At 41.0% G+C, this 20,136-nt stretch overlaps 1 protein-coding gene across 1 annotated transcript; it reads left to right on the top strand.

The window, feature by feature from the left end:
- Positions 1-437: 437 nt before the first annotated feature.
- Positions 438-20,136, top strand: LOC128490764 (cytosolic purine 5'-nucleotidase-like). The gene is made up of 18 exons (XM_053462819.1): positions 438-710; positions 2,109-2,182; positions 3,183-3,300; positions 6,761-6,856; positions 7,788-7,879; positions 8,543-8,600; positions 9,656-9,749; positions 10,856-10,909; positions 11,589-11,672; positions 11,750-11,794; positions 14,675-14,785; positions 15,745-15,811; positions 16,195-16,365; positions 16,708-16,759; positions 17,073-17,133; positions 18,286-18,462; positions 19,055-19,159; positions 19,467-20,136. Exons 1-18 carry the CDS (start codon positions 586-588, stop codon positions 19,515-19,517), a joined length of 1,635 nt encoding a protein of 544 aa, XP_053318794.1. The 5' UTR covers positions 438-585; the 3' UTR covers positions 19,518-20,136.

Raw genomic sequence — 20,136 nt, 5'->3', positions numbered from 1 at the left:
TGGCAAGAATGATGGACTTCTGAGCTTACAATCTAAAAACCTTATCATGAATATGACATACAGGGGCTATCAGGCAATCAGAAAAGAAAGATGGGATATGAGCTAGGTACAAGAGAGACAGAAGATAGACAGAAAAAGGAAGATGTGGAAAGAAATGGCAATGTAGGAGAAAGGTACCAGCGGAACAGAAGGATAGATGAGGGGGTAAGAGAAATGCAAGAGGAAGAGGGGGTGAGGGGAAGAGAAAACAGAAAGAAATGGGGAACACAATATCTGGAATAGATAGAGAACAACAGGGATAGAAAAAAGATAGCAAGTGAAATAGGAAGCACGCATAACCGCAAATCCAGTTCTTAGAACCCAGTGAGTGTCAGGAAAAGAATTAGGAACAGGACACGGAGAGGAGGGGGCTGATGGAGCAGGAGGGAGGGAGGAATGGGGCAGCGGCTGTCTCTTTCAGATAACATAATCTGCAGAATAACATAGACCCTTGGACCTGTAAATGGTGAGCTTCAGGGACATGGGACTCAGAACAGTCAGAGAGTAGCACTGTGCACACTGCTGGCACAGGATAGCGTTCTGACTATGGGTAGCATCAGCAAAGAGCACGGTGTTGCCACTGATAGCCGCCAGCTTCAGGAACGCCGCCTCAGCTCCAAAGAACCCATTGTTATTGACTACAGGACCCTGAAGAGGGACTACCATCACAGGTGAGTGTGACACGGGCTGACACTACAGCTTTACTTAACGAAACAACCCATCGCACAACCCATCCCTACCTGTAACTGCAAGCACTGCAGCAAATCACATCTTGGGTGTCACCGCCTGTCAGTGTTGGCAGCATGTAGACGGTGATGTCAAAATTATCATCATTCATATCAGAATAACTGAGTATCCGTGAATTTAAACCATTTTCAGCTAAAAAAAAGGATTTGGTTTATGCTGTCTGTGTGACTGCTCTTGATCTTTAGTCAACTTGCACTGTGGACTAATGATTCCTTTTATTTGCCCACCTTTTGTTCTCACTTTTTCCTCACCCTGTATGTGGACAAGTTCATTGTTACTATCGCTTTGTAAATATGTGTTTTTTCGTTTTTAAACTTTTAGCGTGCCAACAAATTCCTAGAATAAGATGCGTAGTCACATTAGCGCTCACGACCTCCGTGACCTCTTCTCCATGAGGCCTTAGAAAGAGTAGAGCTTTTTTTAAAAAAAAGTTTGCAATGCTTATTAGTGAGCCGACATACTTTATACCGTCATTCTTCACAATCCCATGTAACTAAGGTTCTTTCATTTTTTATTTGTTTTTTGAGAATGTCCCATCCAGAAAAGTATTGAGTTTCTCCTATTTAGAATTCTGATACATCTTGAGGTCCTCAACACTGAACAGTCACGTTGTCCATTCCTGAAACAGTTAAGACCCACAGTTCTGCGCTTTCCATTTTGTCAAAACATGGTGGCTTTAATCCAAATGATACATCAACTTATTCTTCATTAGAAGTATCCTTGAAGACCAAAAGATTCTTTAATGCATCTTTAACGCTGTCTGTCCATCCCTTCAACTTACTCTACCTCTATCTCCAAGAGGACAATGACTAAAGAAACCCATGTATGGGTGAATAGGTACTTCCTAGAAAAAGATCTAATAGACTGTATAAAGGGAACGTGCATCGACAATCTAACCTACATTCGTTCACCACAGCAGAAAGCCGTTAACTCATAATACATATGTGACGGATGACTGCACACCTGTTATATGATGATAGGATATAATTATAGGATTATAGGGTTTTTCTAAATAATGTTATCAAATTATTGACATGGGTCTTCACTGAGCGGTATTGTTCACAATACATAAAGACCTTATATGTATGCAGTGCTTGAGAATGAGGTTTTACATCCCTGTAATAAATGGTGACATGGGGAACATAGAGTTCTATCCTATACCTTACTGGGCTGTGGTAAGGAACGTGGCCAAGGAGTATAGGATAAGTTGTCGAGCCACTTTTGGGAACAATAGCTAGTTATCGGAGCACTATAAAATGACATAGTTTAATAAATCATGCCGGCTTTGAGAAAAATCTAATCATCCTCCTTTCCCTACGCAGGGTATTTGTGAATCGCAGCTTGGCGTTGGAGAAGATAAAATGTTTTGGTTTTGATATGGATTATACACTGGCCAGTGAGTAATCGTCTAATATTAAAGCGAGTTGTTAAATGATTATATGATGGACAATATGAAAAGCGTGTAAGAAATATGGAGGAAGTGAACGCAATAAGGCATCAAAAAAGACCATATGATTTATCTGTTTTCTAATCGTGGAGCCATACCGGTGGAGAAGTCACCTGTGCACCTGCGAAGGTATTCTGAGTAGAGACCTTCCTTGGAAGTCCTGAGGCTGAGGGCTAACATTTTGAGTTTGACAAATGTTCAGGAGCTAGCGTTTAAAATGTGTTTTATTACATATACTTATAAAACGCCAGCAGATTAAGGAGAGCTATTACAATAACTAAAATAAGTACTAAGAAAGCGTGTTGTAATAGCATTGATGCACATAGAGAACCCTTGGTCCAGAAGGAGAAGGCCAACTATTAGATTAATTTAGTTTAATGGTTTAGCTTTTTTTTTTTATAAATACTGGCGATTGCTTCACTGTCAATCTGTGAAATTAATATAAAATTTGGGCCGTGAGTTCATTCTTTCGGTAATTTATTCAGATACAATGTCATCATTACCGTAAAGGCAGTGGAATGGGTCTTTATGTATAATACATCTTAAATATGTATAATCCACTCAAATATTGGTTTCTGTAAACAAAAGACATAGTTTAGAACGCCCTTCATATTTATGGATCCTTAATGGATCCACTAAACTTGGTAAAGCTTTAGAGAACATTTAATCTCCCAATATATTCCCCATCATGCCTTCTCTCAGCCTTTGGTAACTCATGCTCTGGCATGTCATCATGTCAAATGAGGACAGCTGGGGTACAGCTGGGAACTTGGTAAGGGTGGTTGGTGTAGTATAACCCTTAGAACCTCGTAAAATGGATTAGATGTTGCCAAACTTACTTTTACCCTTTGTGGTATCAAGTCAGAAGTCATGTACGTTGCAGATCAACTTCAAAACAACTTGCCACTCATATTTTTTCTTTCCATGTTATCCTCATCGCCCTCTGTAGTGTACCGGTCCCCTGATTATGAAGAACTTGGCTTCGAGTTGCTGTTGGACAGATTGGTATCCATCGGGTATCCCCATGAGATCTTGGAGTATAAATATGACTCCACTTTCCCAACAAGGTTTGTGTATTCAAACATCTATTATAATGATCCAAATGTCTGAATGCTGTTTTATTTAGTATATAATGATGAGGGTTATGCTGTACTACCATCAATGTCTGGCTCAGTGTATAGTGATAGGAGTTATGCTGTACCATATCTTTTCAGTAAATGTTATTTATTTTAACGTATTTAATTTATTTATAATTTAATAATTTATTTCGCCAGATTTCTATTTTTCCAGTTGACATACAGTTTATTTTTTGTGGGTGCCACATACAGGTTCCAGGTGCCAAAATACTCTGGGTACGCTCCTGTTCAGTACTCATCGCTGGCTACCTTTTAATACAAGATCAGAGCAGGCAGATAAAGGATCAGGGATTTAAAAATAGTTTAGGCAGCAGGAGATGAGATTCTGACAGATTAATATCAATATGCCTTCTAAAGCTGGTTAAGCCTGCCTTTACTACTGGCATAAATTAAATTAAATAAAGGAACACATTTTGACATTTTTTTTTTGAAGTAGCAGACCTTTGCAGACAAACCGAGACTCAAAACCAAAAACAGGAGAAAGTAACCGCAGGAAACATGGTTGTATTAGTAATGCATATATGAAAGGAGAAATAAAAGTTGTAAAAGAGAGATAATGGCACAAATGGATGATGATGACAAGTCTAAAATGCACAGGAATCCATCTTTGGCTTAACATATATTGGAAGTCAGGAATTATCTTTAATTAGGATGATCCACAGCCAATAAATAGAAATGATGTTACACAATTGTTTCATAAAATCAGATTAAATTCTAAAGCGGCAATGAGATGTTTATATTTGTTGATCTCATCACTAAAAGTGACGTCCCTTACCAGGTATATCTCTTTTTGTGTCTCTCTAAATGTAAACGTTTCTTTCTTCTTCTATCTGCAGCAGAAAAAGCTCAATGTGTTCATGATGAGTTAAAGAGTTTACAATGAGGTATAGAAGTTTCCCCCATGGAAATCAGTTATTATCTCACCATAGTAAACCTCACACGCTATGTCATTGTGTATCAATATAATACAAATGCTGCCTTCACTTATACCACAAGGCAGTGTGTAATAATCCCTGTCTGGGGTACATATGCCTTTACCTATGGGAAAAGGCAAACCATCTCATAACATTTACGATGTCATATGAACAGTCAGAGCGTGCCTATGCAATTACTAGAGAGACAACTGAGATCAATCACCCCAAATAAAGACATTAATTCATATGTTGGTTTCCGTTATTTTACCTTATTATCAAGTGAAGCTTTTTGTAAAGAATGAGGCATGCTTTATGTCAGACATGTAGAGAGTGTGTGTGTGGGTTTATTCAGACTTCAGACTTCCCTGAGTGTTAATTACACAGAATGAAAGGGATCTGCGCGGCATGTTTTGCACCTGCTCCTGACTCACTATGGATATGTGAACGAGATGCTGTTGCTGTATAGCAAGCTGTGCACCATCCTGCGTGCAGATGTTAGAATCATCTTCTTGTGTTGGGGTCTCTGCTCGTATAGCTCGTCCCATTTCATTATATTATTAACAGATTATGCTTTATCATTCTATTCTAACTTGTGATTAAGGTTTGATTATCTTTGCTGGTTGATGTACAGTTTGTATTATGGTATCGTGTCCTGTGTGTAAGACAAACAGTGATATTGTATCCAGAAACCAATATTAAATAAGTCACATCTTATCATGCGTACAGGTAACATTGTGACATTCCAGTCTGGGTTCAAATTATTAAACAGTATTCTGCGATTGCCATGGATTATACGGCGATATCCAGCTCCTTGTACAGACAAAAGTGTGGTTTTCTCTACTGTGTACAAATTAAAAGATAGTAGATTGTGGTATTTTATGCCATGTAGTAATGTTTTGTCTTGCGAATGGAGTACCTCATTATATTATATCCCATGGATAAATTATACTGCACTGATCAGTACTGGGTGCATTGTTGGTCTATGCTGGTTAGTAATCACACTATGGCATTCTGTCTTATGGATTGATAATTGTATGGCATTGTAAGAGACAATAATGGGGACTGCTATAAATTGCACAAATTAAATGAAATAAAATTCTATACCGAGTACAGTAATGAGAAGATATAGAAAAATATATAGAGTCACACACGCTTTCGGGACCACAAAAGGTCTTCAGATGGAATCAATGGAACCCTGAGTACAGTTGTTACCATGTTATCGTGAGCACAGATGGGACGTGTGTTAGTTTGTCCTGGATGCATATGATAGCGGTATGTGTGCAATGTATAGATAATGACGTTTTGTGTGCTGTGTACGTGCACATGACGCAGTTTGTTTGTGTTGTGGATCTGTTATCGACAGAATAAGGCATTAGTGCAAAATTCACTAACTTCACAATCGTGTGTGGGAATATGGGCTCTAAGAGAACCCTGGAATGCAGGGTAGTAACTTCTAGAAGCTACTGTCAGGTCGCTCTGTCTCTGTGCTAGTTAAAAGTAGTTATGGCTTTGTTGGATTGTGCCTCATGTGGCCCACGCAGTTACCTCCGGGAATCAGGAATGCATTGTTGATAGATCACGTGCGAGATAGTAGTTCTGGGGTGTTCTACATCATGATGAGGAAACCATCTGAAAAGGGCACTTGACTTTTTTCTATACAAAATAATCAGCACTTATGGTAAATAAGTTTGTTTTTAGCAGGCCGGCATTTATACTATGTGGAGACACATGAGTCTCAGGTTGGAAACCGTCTTAAGACTATTATCATTTCTGGGGCAAATATGAAAAAACAGTGTTCACTCGCTGTAACAAAAGATGTAAAAGTTCAGTAATGCTGGAATATTATAACAGAGCAGCATTTCTCAAGTTTGGCCACCAGCCTGTGCAGTCTCATTGTTGGACCATGTGGTGTCACGGGAGAAGACCTCAGTATCCTCTCACAGGCTGAGTACGCACAGCTACCAGTAAAGCCATGCGACCACTTAGCTGGCCACCAGAACTTGGTTGCTGCTACGTTTGTGGCAACTGAAAAAAACTCTTCTGAGAGTCATTGCTGTAGAGTTTCACATATTGAATGTGATCAATCCAAAAAGAATGCATCATTTGTTTATCCAATAAAATGTATCAGATTTCCCGCCGTGGAATATGAATGCAACGTATGGGTGAAAGTGGGACACATATTACATAATTACAGCCATGAGCCTGTTATAGGAATGCTATAGTGATTTTAAATACAATAGATGAATTGCTGTGGCATGCCCTGATACGTTGCGTGTGTCTATCATGTTATAATGTTGTGTGCACTTTGATCTCTAGGTCTTGGAGTTTTATATTACATACATGTCATGCTTTTCTTTGTATAGCACTGAATATATCTTGCTGTGTTTGATGGGCATGCGGTATAACAATATGTCCCGTGTAAATTAACATACCACATTATTTATAGTTGGTGTTACTTTGTTCTTTGTCTTTGGCAGAGGCCTGGTGTTTGACAGCAGCAGAGGGACCCTGCTCAAAGTTGACTCCAATGGAAACGTCCTTGTCTGCACTCATGGTTTCCGCTTCTTAAAAGGGTGAGTGAAGCTTGTGGGGGTTACACATTTGATTAGGGGATTCAGAGTAATCCCAAAGAGATCCCACATGATCCAGTTAAAGGTGCACCAGTGTCCCCAAATTTATTTGCAGTAATTCACTTTGGATACACGGTGGTTTGGGGGCTCCCAGTCCCTTTCGCAACGCATCAACCCTACACCAGAATGTCCATACTTCTGCAGCTAATTGTTAATTCTGAAAATATATGTGGGGGCACTAATGCACCTATAACTGTAGTTTGTATCGCATTTAATTACTCTACATACACTCATTAGTGGACCAACAGCATGTTTTATGATACATTTCGGAACCTGGCGGCCACTGCTTTGTGAATACTCTTTTGGCTGTGGAATTGCTGTTCAGGCTAGGCCATGCAAGCAAAATAGGACCTGGATATCTTTGGGCTGTTGTCATTAAACTAAATTTTGCGCTGGTGGATTTTCTTACAGATCCCAGTGGGTTTAATATCCCTATAAATAACTTCATTGTCCAGGGGCCAGAATTCCTTCCAACCACCTCTATGTCCTCTGTGGGTTCATTCACTGACATAGGTCATAGTGCAGGCAGCCCTTTTAATATTTATATTATTACAAACGGTAGCCTTTCTGCAAGTTCTTCTTCTCACTATCTCTAACGTCACTGTAACTAAGTAGTTTATGCCCCTCTTTTCCTCAGGGGTGACATCAGGTGAATTAATAATAACACAGTATGGTCTTCTTCTGCCCTATGGCATGCTCTCTGCAAACAGTAACGAGAGGGAGAGAGACCAGGGGTTGGGGGAGGAAAGCATCAAGCATTTCATCTACCGCAGGGGAAGTTTCTTCCCCATGAGACTGCTCTGACCTCGAAAGGGTCCCTGGGCCATAGACTAGGTTGTCTCATGCTCAATTCCTGTGTTCTTATCCCTGTTAGGGCAGAAATATTGGAAATCTATCCAAATAAATTCATACAGAGGGATGACACCAAGAGATTTCATGTCCTCAACACACTCTTCAACCTATCTGGTGAGTACTGATCTCCATCAGAGGGGATTTACAGCCTCTTTAGGGACCAATAGTCAGTGGATCACGACTGGACTAGGAATAAGAATCTGGTACTTGAAGGCCAGCAGTTGATAAACAAGTGGCTATATGCTGCCTCTAGACTAGAAGTGTAGTTTATGGGTTTGTGTATCAAACAGCTGGCCACATGCCAAAAGAACCGGGCGCCTGAATGGCTTCATAGTGTGTGGATTATCGTGCACGCAACTCAAAACCATTTCACATTTTAATTCCACTTCTCTCTGAGTGTGATATAGTATACAAGAAGCCGGGAACCAATAACATATTTGCAAGATCCATAATCAATCTTTGATTTAACTTGCCTATAACCGCTGTCTTACCTTGGTGCTTTAATGTGGTCGGTAAGGGTAACTAGCATTAGCCAAAACAAGCCTTATGTACCTCCCAACCACTTTCCCTGACCGTCACAATATATATAAGCCAATGGAGATACTCATGAATAATAGTTATTAATTGATTAAATTATCATTTCATTTAGTACTGACAGCCTTTGTAAGGGAGAAGGGAAGAGACCTTAGAACAGCGTTATCACGTTTCTCTATTTACGCCAATTAAAAAACACGTTCAAATATAGGGTTAAACCAGAATTACATTTTGCCTCCACAGAGACATACCTCTTCGCCTGCCTTGTGGATTTCTTCAACAACTGTCCCCGTTACATAAAGTGAGTAAAACACTTCTTACATATATACCGAGAAATAATTAGGTGTTACTGAAGGGGTTAAATGTCTGTCTTCTATTGGAATATTATTTGAATTTCAAGCAGGGATACTTTCCATCGGGTTGGGGTTTAATGGGAGACAGGGAGAGATTATATGCAGAACTGGACCTGTCTGCTATTAATATTATTGTCCATTTTGTATTCTCCTTCATAGTAATAACGCTACAACGTCTTCTGGCGCTATAATAACAACAATACAGCAAATAAAACTCAATAGAACTGCCTGAATGTTTTTTTTTTAAGTTTACTTAATTTGGAAGATGCCTTAGATGTTGTCACAGATTTAGGATTTTAAGATATTCCTTTTATAACCAGTGCAAGACTCAGGGTTGTTATGGTACATCAAGTTCAAGTTTAGTTTTAGGTTCAAGTTTAAAGTTGAACTTTAAAATAAAGGAAATAAATCAATAATTCATCTATGAGGCCCTTTGCCGAATCCCCTTATGTTGCTCCTTTCTGCATAGATTATATTTTTAGACAGCGATCAGGGATTTTACACCCATTATCTACAGATGGTGCTCAGCTCCGGCTATATGTCCCTCTTCTGGCACCACAAAAGCCAATGGAACTAACAATCAGCCGGAGAAGACGAGGAGCAGGTAGAGGTCAGATTACTGGACTGGAGTAACGTCTTCCACCCACTATTAAGCCATACGGAGCGATAGAAGGAGCTCTAGGAGCTGTGTGGATCTGTCACATCTCAGGAGATGAGGAGTAGGAGGAGAGCAATAATGGAGCTATAGGGAGAGGTTATATGGAGAACTAGGTGGTGGTTATAGGGAACTGTATGGAGCCACACGACACACTGTAAAGAAGGGTTATGTGCAAAGGTTATATGAAGCGACAGGAGGAACTATAGAAGGTTCCAACAGTTTCATTATATAACTTATGGCGAAGAGATAATCACTTTTAAAAAGCAATGATAAACCCATAAATGCTGTTTTTAAAACTAAAAAAAGCTCAATGTGAATGATGCGTTGCCCTGCATTTTTCTACAGCTGTGACACCGGCTATCGCCATGGGAACTTGTTCATGTCATTTCGGAGCATGTACCAGGACGTGCGAGATGCAATGGACTACGTGCATGACTCGGTAAGATCGCGGGCGGGGTGTGGAGGCTTTGCGCATTATCTGGCGGTGATGTCTGCTGTCACGAGGAGCACAATGCCTCGCAGATAACCGCACAGCCTGCTCACCCACTTCTGCTGAGACACAGTTTTCTAGGGGTCATGGCTAGCAGGAGTCCCAGAGAGGAGCCGGTTAACCTTTAGTCTAAGGCTGGGCCGCCATCTCTCGGTATCTGAACAAAATACGTATTGTTTTTTATCTGTTCCAAGGTCGTAAAGCATAACAAATATGTAATAACGCAGTCAAAACAGTTAAAAGAGAAACCGCCTGCTTGAGATTTTTTATTTCCAACGCAGCCGCAGAATGGGTCTTATCTATCCACTTGCATTTATTTCTGTACGCATTATCACCCCAAGTAGCTCCTTGAGCGCTGTCTTGGCACAGACGGCCAAAGCCTTATTCTTTTGCTTCACTGGCTTCTCAGAACTGCTTAGAGAGAGAGAGAGAGAGAGAGAGATAGAGAGAGAGAGAGATAGAGAGATAGAGAGAGAGATAGATAGAGAGAGAGAGAGAGAGAGAGAGAGAGATAGAGAGAGAGAGATAGAGAGAGAGAGAGAGAGAGAGAGAGAGAGAGAGAGAGAGAGAGAGAGAGAGTCGGAAATGACTTTGGAGGCCAATGGAAATATTTCCAAAGGGGACAAGCCAGAAGGTCTTTGTCTTTCCATTCCCCAGTTTCACGCATTCCCTTGTTTCAGCAAATTCCCTCGCTTGTTTAAGTTTAACCTTATTGGCTTTTGCTTTCGTTTCACAGCACCCATTCTGTACACTTTCCCCCGAATGCCCTGAATTGCTTCCACATTTTCAAACATTGAACAAAAACCTATATTGACCTGTCTCTAATGTTTCTTTTAAATAAAAAAAATAATATTTTATTTGTAAGGATTGAAGTTTTTAATGCATAAAAAATCACATGAGACTTTTTAAGCTCACGAGGCTCTCCGCTGCATCAAAAAGTGACTCAATAAGGAAGGATGGGTTAAATCTGCTGGGGCAGTGGATTTCTTTTGGTTTCTATTTATAAAAAAAAGACATTTTAACAGATGCACTTCATTGGTTTATTTATGTCACAGGGTTGTCTAAAGGAGAGAACCCTGAAGAATCTGGAGAAATATGTCCTGAAAGACGTAAGTTATCAGATACAGATTTAAAGATGACACCCCACATTGCTAATACTTTGTGGAATTCTGCTAAATTATTTACTTGGTTTATTATTATTATTATTATTATTATTATTATTATTTTCTGTGGAGAACCATATTTGTTAAAAATAATATGGTTAAAAAACATATTTTATTAGGATTAGAGGTCCCAAAACACCCCCTAAAGAGTAAATTCATATTCTGCCGTAGGTAGGATTCATTTGATGTTAAAATATGTGTGGAAAATAGGAAGAGACAATAAATGGGCGATTCTCTCATATTGGGTATCCCAAAAAACACCAAACTATACTTTAAAGTCCTAACGAAGGGCTTAACCTGCGTAAAATCCAATGTCAGCGCTGTACGAGCTAAGCCACCTACCCAGATCACACGTATCTGCATACATTTTATACAAATAGTATCATAATTGGGTAAATCATGAAGGGAACTACACCGATTTACAAATTCAGTTAGTCTTTATAAGCTGTTGCTGGAATACACAGGTACCCACAGAGTAATCATGTAGCAGAACACACAATATATGGAGGTATATGATAGGATTTACCTTTACGAGCGGCTGTCCTGAAGCGTTACTGTCCCGTTACTCAGCCGCCTGTGAGATACGGAGATAATTCACATAACTCTCCCATGTGTTCTCTAACAGGCACGGACCCCTTTGCTACTCGGTCGGATGAAGGAAGTTGCAAAAGTCTTTCTGGCTACAAACAGTGATTATAACTACACAGATGTGAGCATGAATGCAGTCCCTGTCTCCACAGCTTCTTCTCGATGTTCTCTCGGAATAATATTCTGTTTCTCCTACAGGCCATCATGTCCTATTTGTTTGATGTTGGGTGTGACACACAAAATGTGAGTATGTACAATCAGAGCTACTTACCTGATGAAATAGCTGCAGATCTGCGTAGAATCTAGGGGTAATGGTGTTCGGGTGCAGTATATATTTGGCATTCCCTCCCGTAACCAACACACACAAGTATTATCACACAAACTCGTTCGAACATCAAACACTCACACAAACTCTCTTCCACTCCCAGGTGCCACTAACTCAAACATGCACTCACGCTAACATCATACCCTTACACTAACCCACATACATACTAACACCAAATACTAACACACATTTATGCTAACACACCATAGACTCACTATAACCCCATATGCTGATACTCATGCTGCTTCCATACACTAACACACAAACTTTAATACCATACGGTAACACTCATGCATGCTAACACTAAATCCTAACAGACACTCACTCATGCTAACATTGTATAACACACACAACCTAACACTATAGACACACCATAGGCACACCATAGGCTAACACACACTCACTCACTCACCCATACCAATACACACACTCTCTCTCCCTCCTCCCTTTTCCTCACTCCCTCTCCCATCTACAGTACAGCTCTACCTCCCTCACTCCCTCTTACCTCCCACATGGAGCCTTTATCTCTTGTGCAGCTTGCACTCTCTGTACGAAGTGCCGCTACTATCACATGCAGCTACTCTCTTTGCGTTATCACAGCTGAAACTTTTTTGTTCACAAATCAAACAAATCCCTGGCAACAAAGTGTCACAAATCGCTAGTGTGATAAAACGATCATAAAAAATAGTGGCTTTTTATACATGGTATGTGGCAGATCCTTTCTATTTTGCTAACCACCATTGCTAAATGTGGACACAACTAGTTTTATCATGAACACTTTAATACCTATGATAAAGCGTGTGGACATGAAACATGTAAGGTGTTTTCTGGATTACCCCCTTATGTGATGTTTTAAATAATTGATGGCTGCCACATCTACCGTATTTATTTCTTCTGCCGGTGGGATTTCCGGTTAGGGCAAGGAGTCTCGCGTTTGTGTTCTGGATTTTCTTTCTGCTTTACCTGACCGCCAAACGCTCACAACTACTCTCTCAAACAAACGCAGAATTCCCCTCCGACGCACACTTACACTCACTGATGGGCTGACACACATTTAAGCGGCACTCACAGACAGGGTTCTCAGCGTCCCCGGCACCGTGAAGGTTGGATGTTGTTATGATATCATTGACTCAGTAATAGCTCTGGGATAATGTGAAGCTCACCAGACGTGGCATCTCGTAACAAAACAACAGGTGGGCAAGATTAATGCACCTGTTTATTTTCCGCAACCGGTTCGCCTCTCCTCACACAATGGGAATGTAGGAATTCCCTCCTCTCCCTGCATCCCCTTACCGTGTGTAGAATCATCATGTGTAATACTAGCCAGCGTATGAATGGGAATTTAAGCATGCATGGGGTGGGCATAAAGCTATACTGAATCCCAGAAAAAAACGTACATCAGATAGAAACGGGCAGACTAGATGAGCCGAACGGGTCTTATCTGCTGTCAAGTTCCATGTTTCTATGTTTTCGCAGAGCTGCTCTTCACTGTGGTAGTGAAACGTTTACACGTCATACTGCCGGCCGTCCATCCGGCCCACGGCGTTTCAAGTGGGGGGCACACGGTGGGGCACAGCATGATGTAGGGGGGCCATGGCCCCCTCTGGCCCCCCCCTGCCGACGCCACTGAGTCATACTCACAATGTTCTGGGCTCTGTATCAATTTAATCCCCGGTGATGGGAGCTTTGAGTTCTGTCCTGTCCTGTTCTGCAGGCTGAGTTCCTTGTTATTAAATCAGACCCCCAAGCGCTCTGTGCTATCTTCTCATCGTATTCTTTTGTGGGGGGTCTGCGAGCTTTAAAAATAAACGGCTGCACTGTTTGTTTGCATGACCGTGTAATCTTATCCAATCCCTTTTCCATTGGCCTTAATAAAATTATTAGTTTTAGGGATTTATGTACTTGCCATTACAAACAGAAGCATCAAGGTCAACCGTCTACCAGCGATATTTGAGACGCGGTCTTGGTTCATTATTGCTGCCAGAAGCTCTTTCAAAGTTATCGGCCCCCAGGTCCTGATCATGAAAAGACATTGTGTCCATAGAAGGACAAAAGTGTCTATGAAAACGTTCGCTACCTGTTGAAGAGTAATAGTCTGTTTCTGCCCACCCAGGTCTCTACCAGCAGGAATATTTGTATTTTTTATAATTTAATATATATTTAATCCGATCTTCTGTAGGAGTTTAAGTTGCTTTTGACTCTTGCTGTTCAATGCTGCATAAAAGTTGTTTTTTTTTACGTAGGAAACCGAGTTGGTGTTTTTATTGGGCTAAAAGCTGCCAAAGAAGACCATTTTTACTTGTTCCTCTGCAAAGACTTTTTCATAGGATGTATTTCTAGAATCCTTGCTCTTTTTGAGCTCCTTCGCATGTAAAACTATTTCAGTTGTAGTTTTTGGAAGACATTCTATTTTTGCAAACAGACTCATAACCGAAGGCATGCAAACCCAAGCGATAAATAAAGTCACTGCGCTGATGCAGGGCTCGGTAGAGTAACTAGGTTGGGACTAGGCCCGGGCTGGCCATCTGGCACCTCTGGCCAACATCATTACATATGTACCCGATCTGCTGCTTCTGTGTGGGGGGCCGTGGGTTGAAAATGCCTGGCAGACCACTACATGAGCAAAAAAACATAGCGTATGGCCGCGCTTACATCATAAGACAGCCACTGCCATTAAAGTGCCAGGGCCACCCCGACATCAACAGTCTGGCCCTAAATATGTATTTCTACTTTCTACCCTGCTTTGGAGAGCTAATGTCACACAGCTTGTATTGGCTAACTCTTTCTTTCTTTTTTAGAATAATGATCCCAACCAGAAAACATGGCGTTCCTATTTTGATCTGATTGTTGTGGACACCAGGAAACCTCTCTTCTTTGCAGAGGGAACAGTTCTACGTCAGGTGAACACGGTGAGTAGCCGTGCAACTTTTGGATAAATACCCAAAATTTTAAGTTTGCGAGCCGGGCCCTCTTTACCCGATGTGTCGGTTTGTCTTAGTCAGTCTGTTCTAGTTTTGTCTGACTCTTTGAATGCATGCGCAGTAAGAAGCGCTGCGGAAATTGTTGCTGCTACAGATAACTGCTTTGTTGAAATGTGGTGCCCTCTAGTGTTCGTTTAGCATAATACACACTTGCTTTTTGTATTGTTGAAACATATTGTCACTGCAGGGATTTTTGCTTGCTTTATTATTATTATTATTATTATTATTATTATTATTATTTATTGTTTTATATAGCGCCATCAAATTCCGTAGCACTGGCTAACCATTCAGTAAGTGCCAGTATTAAGTTATTTTAAATAATACAGTTGACTCTACCAGTATTGGAACTCATTAAGCTACTATTTAACTCCAAATGGTTGACAGGAATCAGGGCTAAACTTACCAAAGAACCAAACAATTTGGACTCTTGAGAGGTTACAAAATGTTTCAATGCCTACGTGGATTAAAACAATTGTTGAGCACCTGAATATAGTTCCAGTTGCACTCGATAGGGAGTTGACTGAGGATTATTCATAGAAATCAGCGGATCTGCACTAAGTTTAGGAAGATAATTGGTTAAAATAAAGATGGGTAGAAGGAGACTCTAGAAATAGAGTTTGATAGCAAATAAAAACCATTCCTTCCATCCAGTCTATGTGGGAAACCAGGGACAAAAATGAAATCAGGTTGGTTAGTTGTAAAGGATGATGAGAAACATTTAACCGGCGGTTTGTGGTGCAGGAGACAGGAATGGTTCCGAAATGGGAGTGGGTTTTATGCCAAAGGTTTAAATAGCACATGTCCCACCATGTCATACCCGGGAGAGCTCCAGATAACAGACCCCTCTTATTCACACGCTCTCAATCTTCATCTATCCTTCCTTACAGGACAATGGGAAGCTGAGAATCGGAACGTACACGGGCCCCCACCAGCACTGCGCGGTGTACTCAGGAGGTAATTCTTTCTCACGCACACTCAACATCCTCACTTGGGGCATAGTATATGATGAAATGTCATCAGCCCTTTCAATACCCCAGGTAGTTATCTCTGTCACTTTCAACCTCAAATACTTTTCCACCATTAACCATTCTTGACTGGTACTTCCTATTCCCAGTACCTATAACAGAACCGGAGATCTGACTCAGAACGTTGAATAAACAAACAATGTGAATATCATATACTGCGGGATTTTTCTTTTGTTTGGATGTTGCCAGAAGATTTTGACCGATTCATTTCTTCCAGTACAAAATGTGATTTGGATCACAAACTAGGTCCATCGCTCCATTTCAGGACCATCTGTGTGTCTGTGTTTCACTCTTGCCCTGTCCCTGCACCAGGCTCCTCCGACATTGTGTGTGAACTGCTTGGCATGAAGGGCAAGGACATCCTTTACGTGGGAGATCACATCTTCGGCGACATCCTGAAGTCGAAGAAAAGGCAGGGGTGGAGGACCTTCCTCGTAGTGCCCGAGCTGGCCAAGGAGCTCGAAATCTGGGCTGAAAAGAGCGGTAAGCATTTAACACACTCCAAAGCAACGTCCCTTCTCCGGTAGTAATGTACATTAAGCTCACACAAATTGCTGGAACCCAATGTGTTAAAAGAGTACACTGCTTATGCCCAAGGGCCAGTTGTGAATACTGGATGCACCTAGAGGAACTCTATGTGATTATTACATCTTATTTCTAGAGCGCCAGACATTTTAAGTTTCTCGCATGACCTACTGCGTCGTGTGTAGACTGGATTCTCTGAAAACAAAAACATATGTGTCCAAGCAGCTGGGAGAAAGAGTTTTATAGACAATGGACTATCCCTGGTCTACGGTCATCTGAAAACGTTTATTTCTTTTCTAGAGCTTTTTGGTGAACTGAAGAGCCTGGACATCTTTTTGGCAGAATTATATCAGTAAGTCTAAACTGTAACGCTAACATTTCTCCTGTGAAATAAACTTCTATATTTCTATCACATCCTCTCTCTCTTCTTTACTCCAAGCTACCATATAACAAATATGATTGTTCTCCAGTCTTGCAGTTGTTTAGTTTCCTTGTTGAACTCTGCATATCTGTGTTTGTTGTGATTCTATGTAAGTCTTCATCTCGTGTAATCCTTGGCATTATTAAATGACGTACAGCGTGGGGCTGTGCAAAATGAGTATAAATTATGACAATTTTCATCAAGGTTCATTTGATTCAAGGTGCATTTCTCATTCATTCTTCAGACACATGGACAGCGGAAGCAGCGAGCATCCGGACATCAGCTCCATCCAGAAGCAGATCCAGGTAAGGTTCCTCATTCCCTTAAGAGGGGCTGACGTGGAAGAAAGGGTGTAGATTGTCAGCCCTGACATTATAGTATTCAGGACAGAAGTGCTCGTTGCCTTATCCACAGGGACAGGGAGCAGACGATTGACAGCCTCGGGTGCGTGGAACGCCCTTTCATCTCCTAACTTCCAGAAGATGAAATCCCATCTCTTTTGGGGATCCCTTTATACGTTCTCCATACATAAATCAATTAAATGAATCATTGTACTTAAATTCCCACCACACCTGTCAAATTGTGCATTCCCTACAAAATGTTGTGGCCTTAACCTTGAAATGAACATGAATAGTATAACCACAGCTGAGAATATGGCCCCGCTGCAAAGTTTGATACGCAATGTTGGGTAGAAAAAAAATAACTTTAATGTTGATTTGTCACACACACACACACACACACACACACACATATATTTATATATATGTGTGGGCTGTGTGCGTGTTTAAAAAAAATCCATTATATATATATATATATATATATATATACACACACCATAGGGAGCAGTATTCTAACAATAATAATAATATCTCTGGATCTGTATAATTATTTCTCCCCATTCAGTTATCTCTCCCCTGTTGTTAGGTGGCTGAAAAACGTCAGGATGGGATATTGGTCAGATCATACGGGTCCTGCCAATGTGATGCACAGATTTCACTTTCCATGAAATGAACATTTAAACTAAGAGTATCTTCAAAGCCATTACAAACCTATATGCACCAGAGATTGTGTTGCCTAAGCCCAAACTCCCCACTGTTGTCCTATAAACACTAGGCCACGATAAGCTAAACGGCCAACATTAATCTCTAGTTGCTTACAGGGGAATAAGACTAATGTCCTTCCACTGCAACCCTTGCCCGGCTGTCCATAAAAGGAACCAAGTTGCCTTGGGACATGACTGCTGAATACAGTGCTGGGGTTATCTATACAGCTGACGCCTTCAACTATGTAGATTAGGGACGCCTAGCCAAGTCTCTCTAGCTACTTATGGACCACAATTCTACCTTACTGATCAGAACAACAGTCCGACGACAGCTGGTACTTAAACCGTGTTAATGTAATGTATGCTGTATGTATAAGCTCTGGATTCTCATAACTGGCCTATTGTTTGCACGCAGAAAGTTTCGCATGAGATGGATATGTGCTACGGGAAGATGGGCAGCCTGTTCCGCTGCGGGTCCCGACAGACTCTCTTCTCCAGCCAGCTGATGCGTTATGCTGATCTCTATGCTGCTTCCTTCATAAACCTCCTGTACTATCCTTTCAGCTATTTGTTCCGGGCTCTCCCAGTGCTGGTATGTACTTGGCAAGCTGAGGGATGTCTCCCAAATGGCTTAACTTTGAAGTCCTATTGCCCACCAGTTATGTTGTTGTCCAGATAGAGGGGGTGATGTGTAGCTTTGCCCATTCCCCATTCCTACGGTCTACCAATATTTCCAGGTGCATCAGTCTTAGTTGAGCTGCTGCAAGCCACGAATACCAACGTTCATAGCCATCCTAAGCAACAGTGGGTTTGTTGTTTACAGCAGCTTGACAGCCAGAGGGATGCCACCCATGAACGAGTAGAGATCTGTGTTTTTCCGGCACAGATCTTTGTAATGTATTCCTTCCTGACCCGTTCTAATTGGAGCAATGGGATATGATGTCATAATCCAGCACTATATACACAATTGGGTCACTTACCCAACAAAAATATTTAACCCCTTGGGATAAGAGGGGCATGTTTTTCCCTTGATGAAGGCAGCTGGGGTGGGGGAGCTGCCCTAGGTCAGGCAGGTAATATAAAAGCAGATAAAGGACTTGATCCTTTATCATAAGCCTGCGTGCAGTCCATTCCAGTAGAAGGCCTCTCAATATCAACTCATCTTTATGCTTCCCTTTCCCAAGATGCCACATGAATCCACAGTGGACCATATCAGCATGGACGGAGCAGATCCTTCAAAGCAAATTGGAAAACATTTGCACCAACAACTCAACTTGTACGGAAAACAGGTGAGAATTCGTCCAATTAGTAGGATGGAATAAGCCGTAGTCATCTGTCCGACCCTACATTATTTAGTAGATAAAAAAATAATGCACCAAGTGTATTATTTTTCTTACACGCATTTTCAGTCTTCAGTTTTGTCGTTCTATCCAGCTTAGTTCCACGGATATTATCTTATGTTCTTGAATGATTTATTTTGTTTGCACGGCCTATAGATCCCCATCTTCCGGGCAGTCTAGGTACCTGCGTCAGCTCGCTTACATTGGCCCCAGGCCCTCTATATCTGTCTTTAACTGGGAGTTTGTTTTCCGACAGAGACTAAAGCAACTGATGCACGAAGTAGGTGAAGAAGATGATGATGTTTGAGCAGTGTTACCTTCGCTGGAATATTCCGATCTTTTTAGATTCTACAAGAGTGATTTACCTTCCCCCACAGAGCAACTCACTCAGAACCCATAAGCACATGAATGGTTTTGGAAAGTATGGACAAACGGCACAAGGTGAGGCAGGGCTTTGCATTTATGGCCAGTTGTCTTTGGACTCCATCTCCTGTTCTCCCAAACCAGACTCGGGTCCCCCGGTGCTGACTCACAGAAGATAACTGCCAAGAGTTTAGGAAACAGCATTTTACTTTTTTAACCATTTTTTTTTACTGGAAACACATAAATGGAACATTAAGACTAAATTTAAAGACTCTCCACACCTTTCAGTGCTGCACGTGTGTTCAACATGACACAAGGCTAGCACTTGAAGAGTTAACTAACTGGATTGAATCACTTAATAGCACGGCGGGGAGCGGTGATATACTTCACTTAGCTTAAATTAGTTTTATACACTCGATAATAATGCTTTTATATTATACATCTTCCATGCATGGCAAAATCTTATTGTCTGTTCCAGTCACAGATTCACTTTCTACACAATTAAAAAAAAAAGAAGTTTATTGTCTTCAAGTATAAGCAAACAATAAAAACATCAATTTTAA

This window comes from Spea bombifrons, chromosome 4 (assembly GCF_027358695.1).
Source record: "Spea bombifrons isolate aSpeBom1 chromosome 4, aSpeBom1.2.pri, whole genome shotgun sequence".
In the NCBI taxonomy this organism is placed as follows: Eukaryota; Metazoa; Chordata; class Amphibia; order Anura; family Pelobatidae; genus Spea; species Spea bombifrons.
The sequence above is the reverse complement of the archived record's forward strand: the minus strand, read 5'-3'. Positions and strand labels throughout refer to the sequence as shown.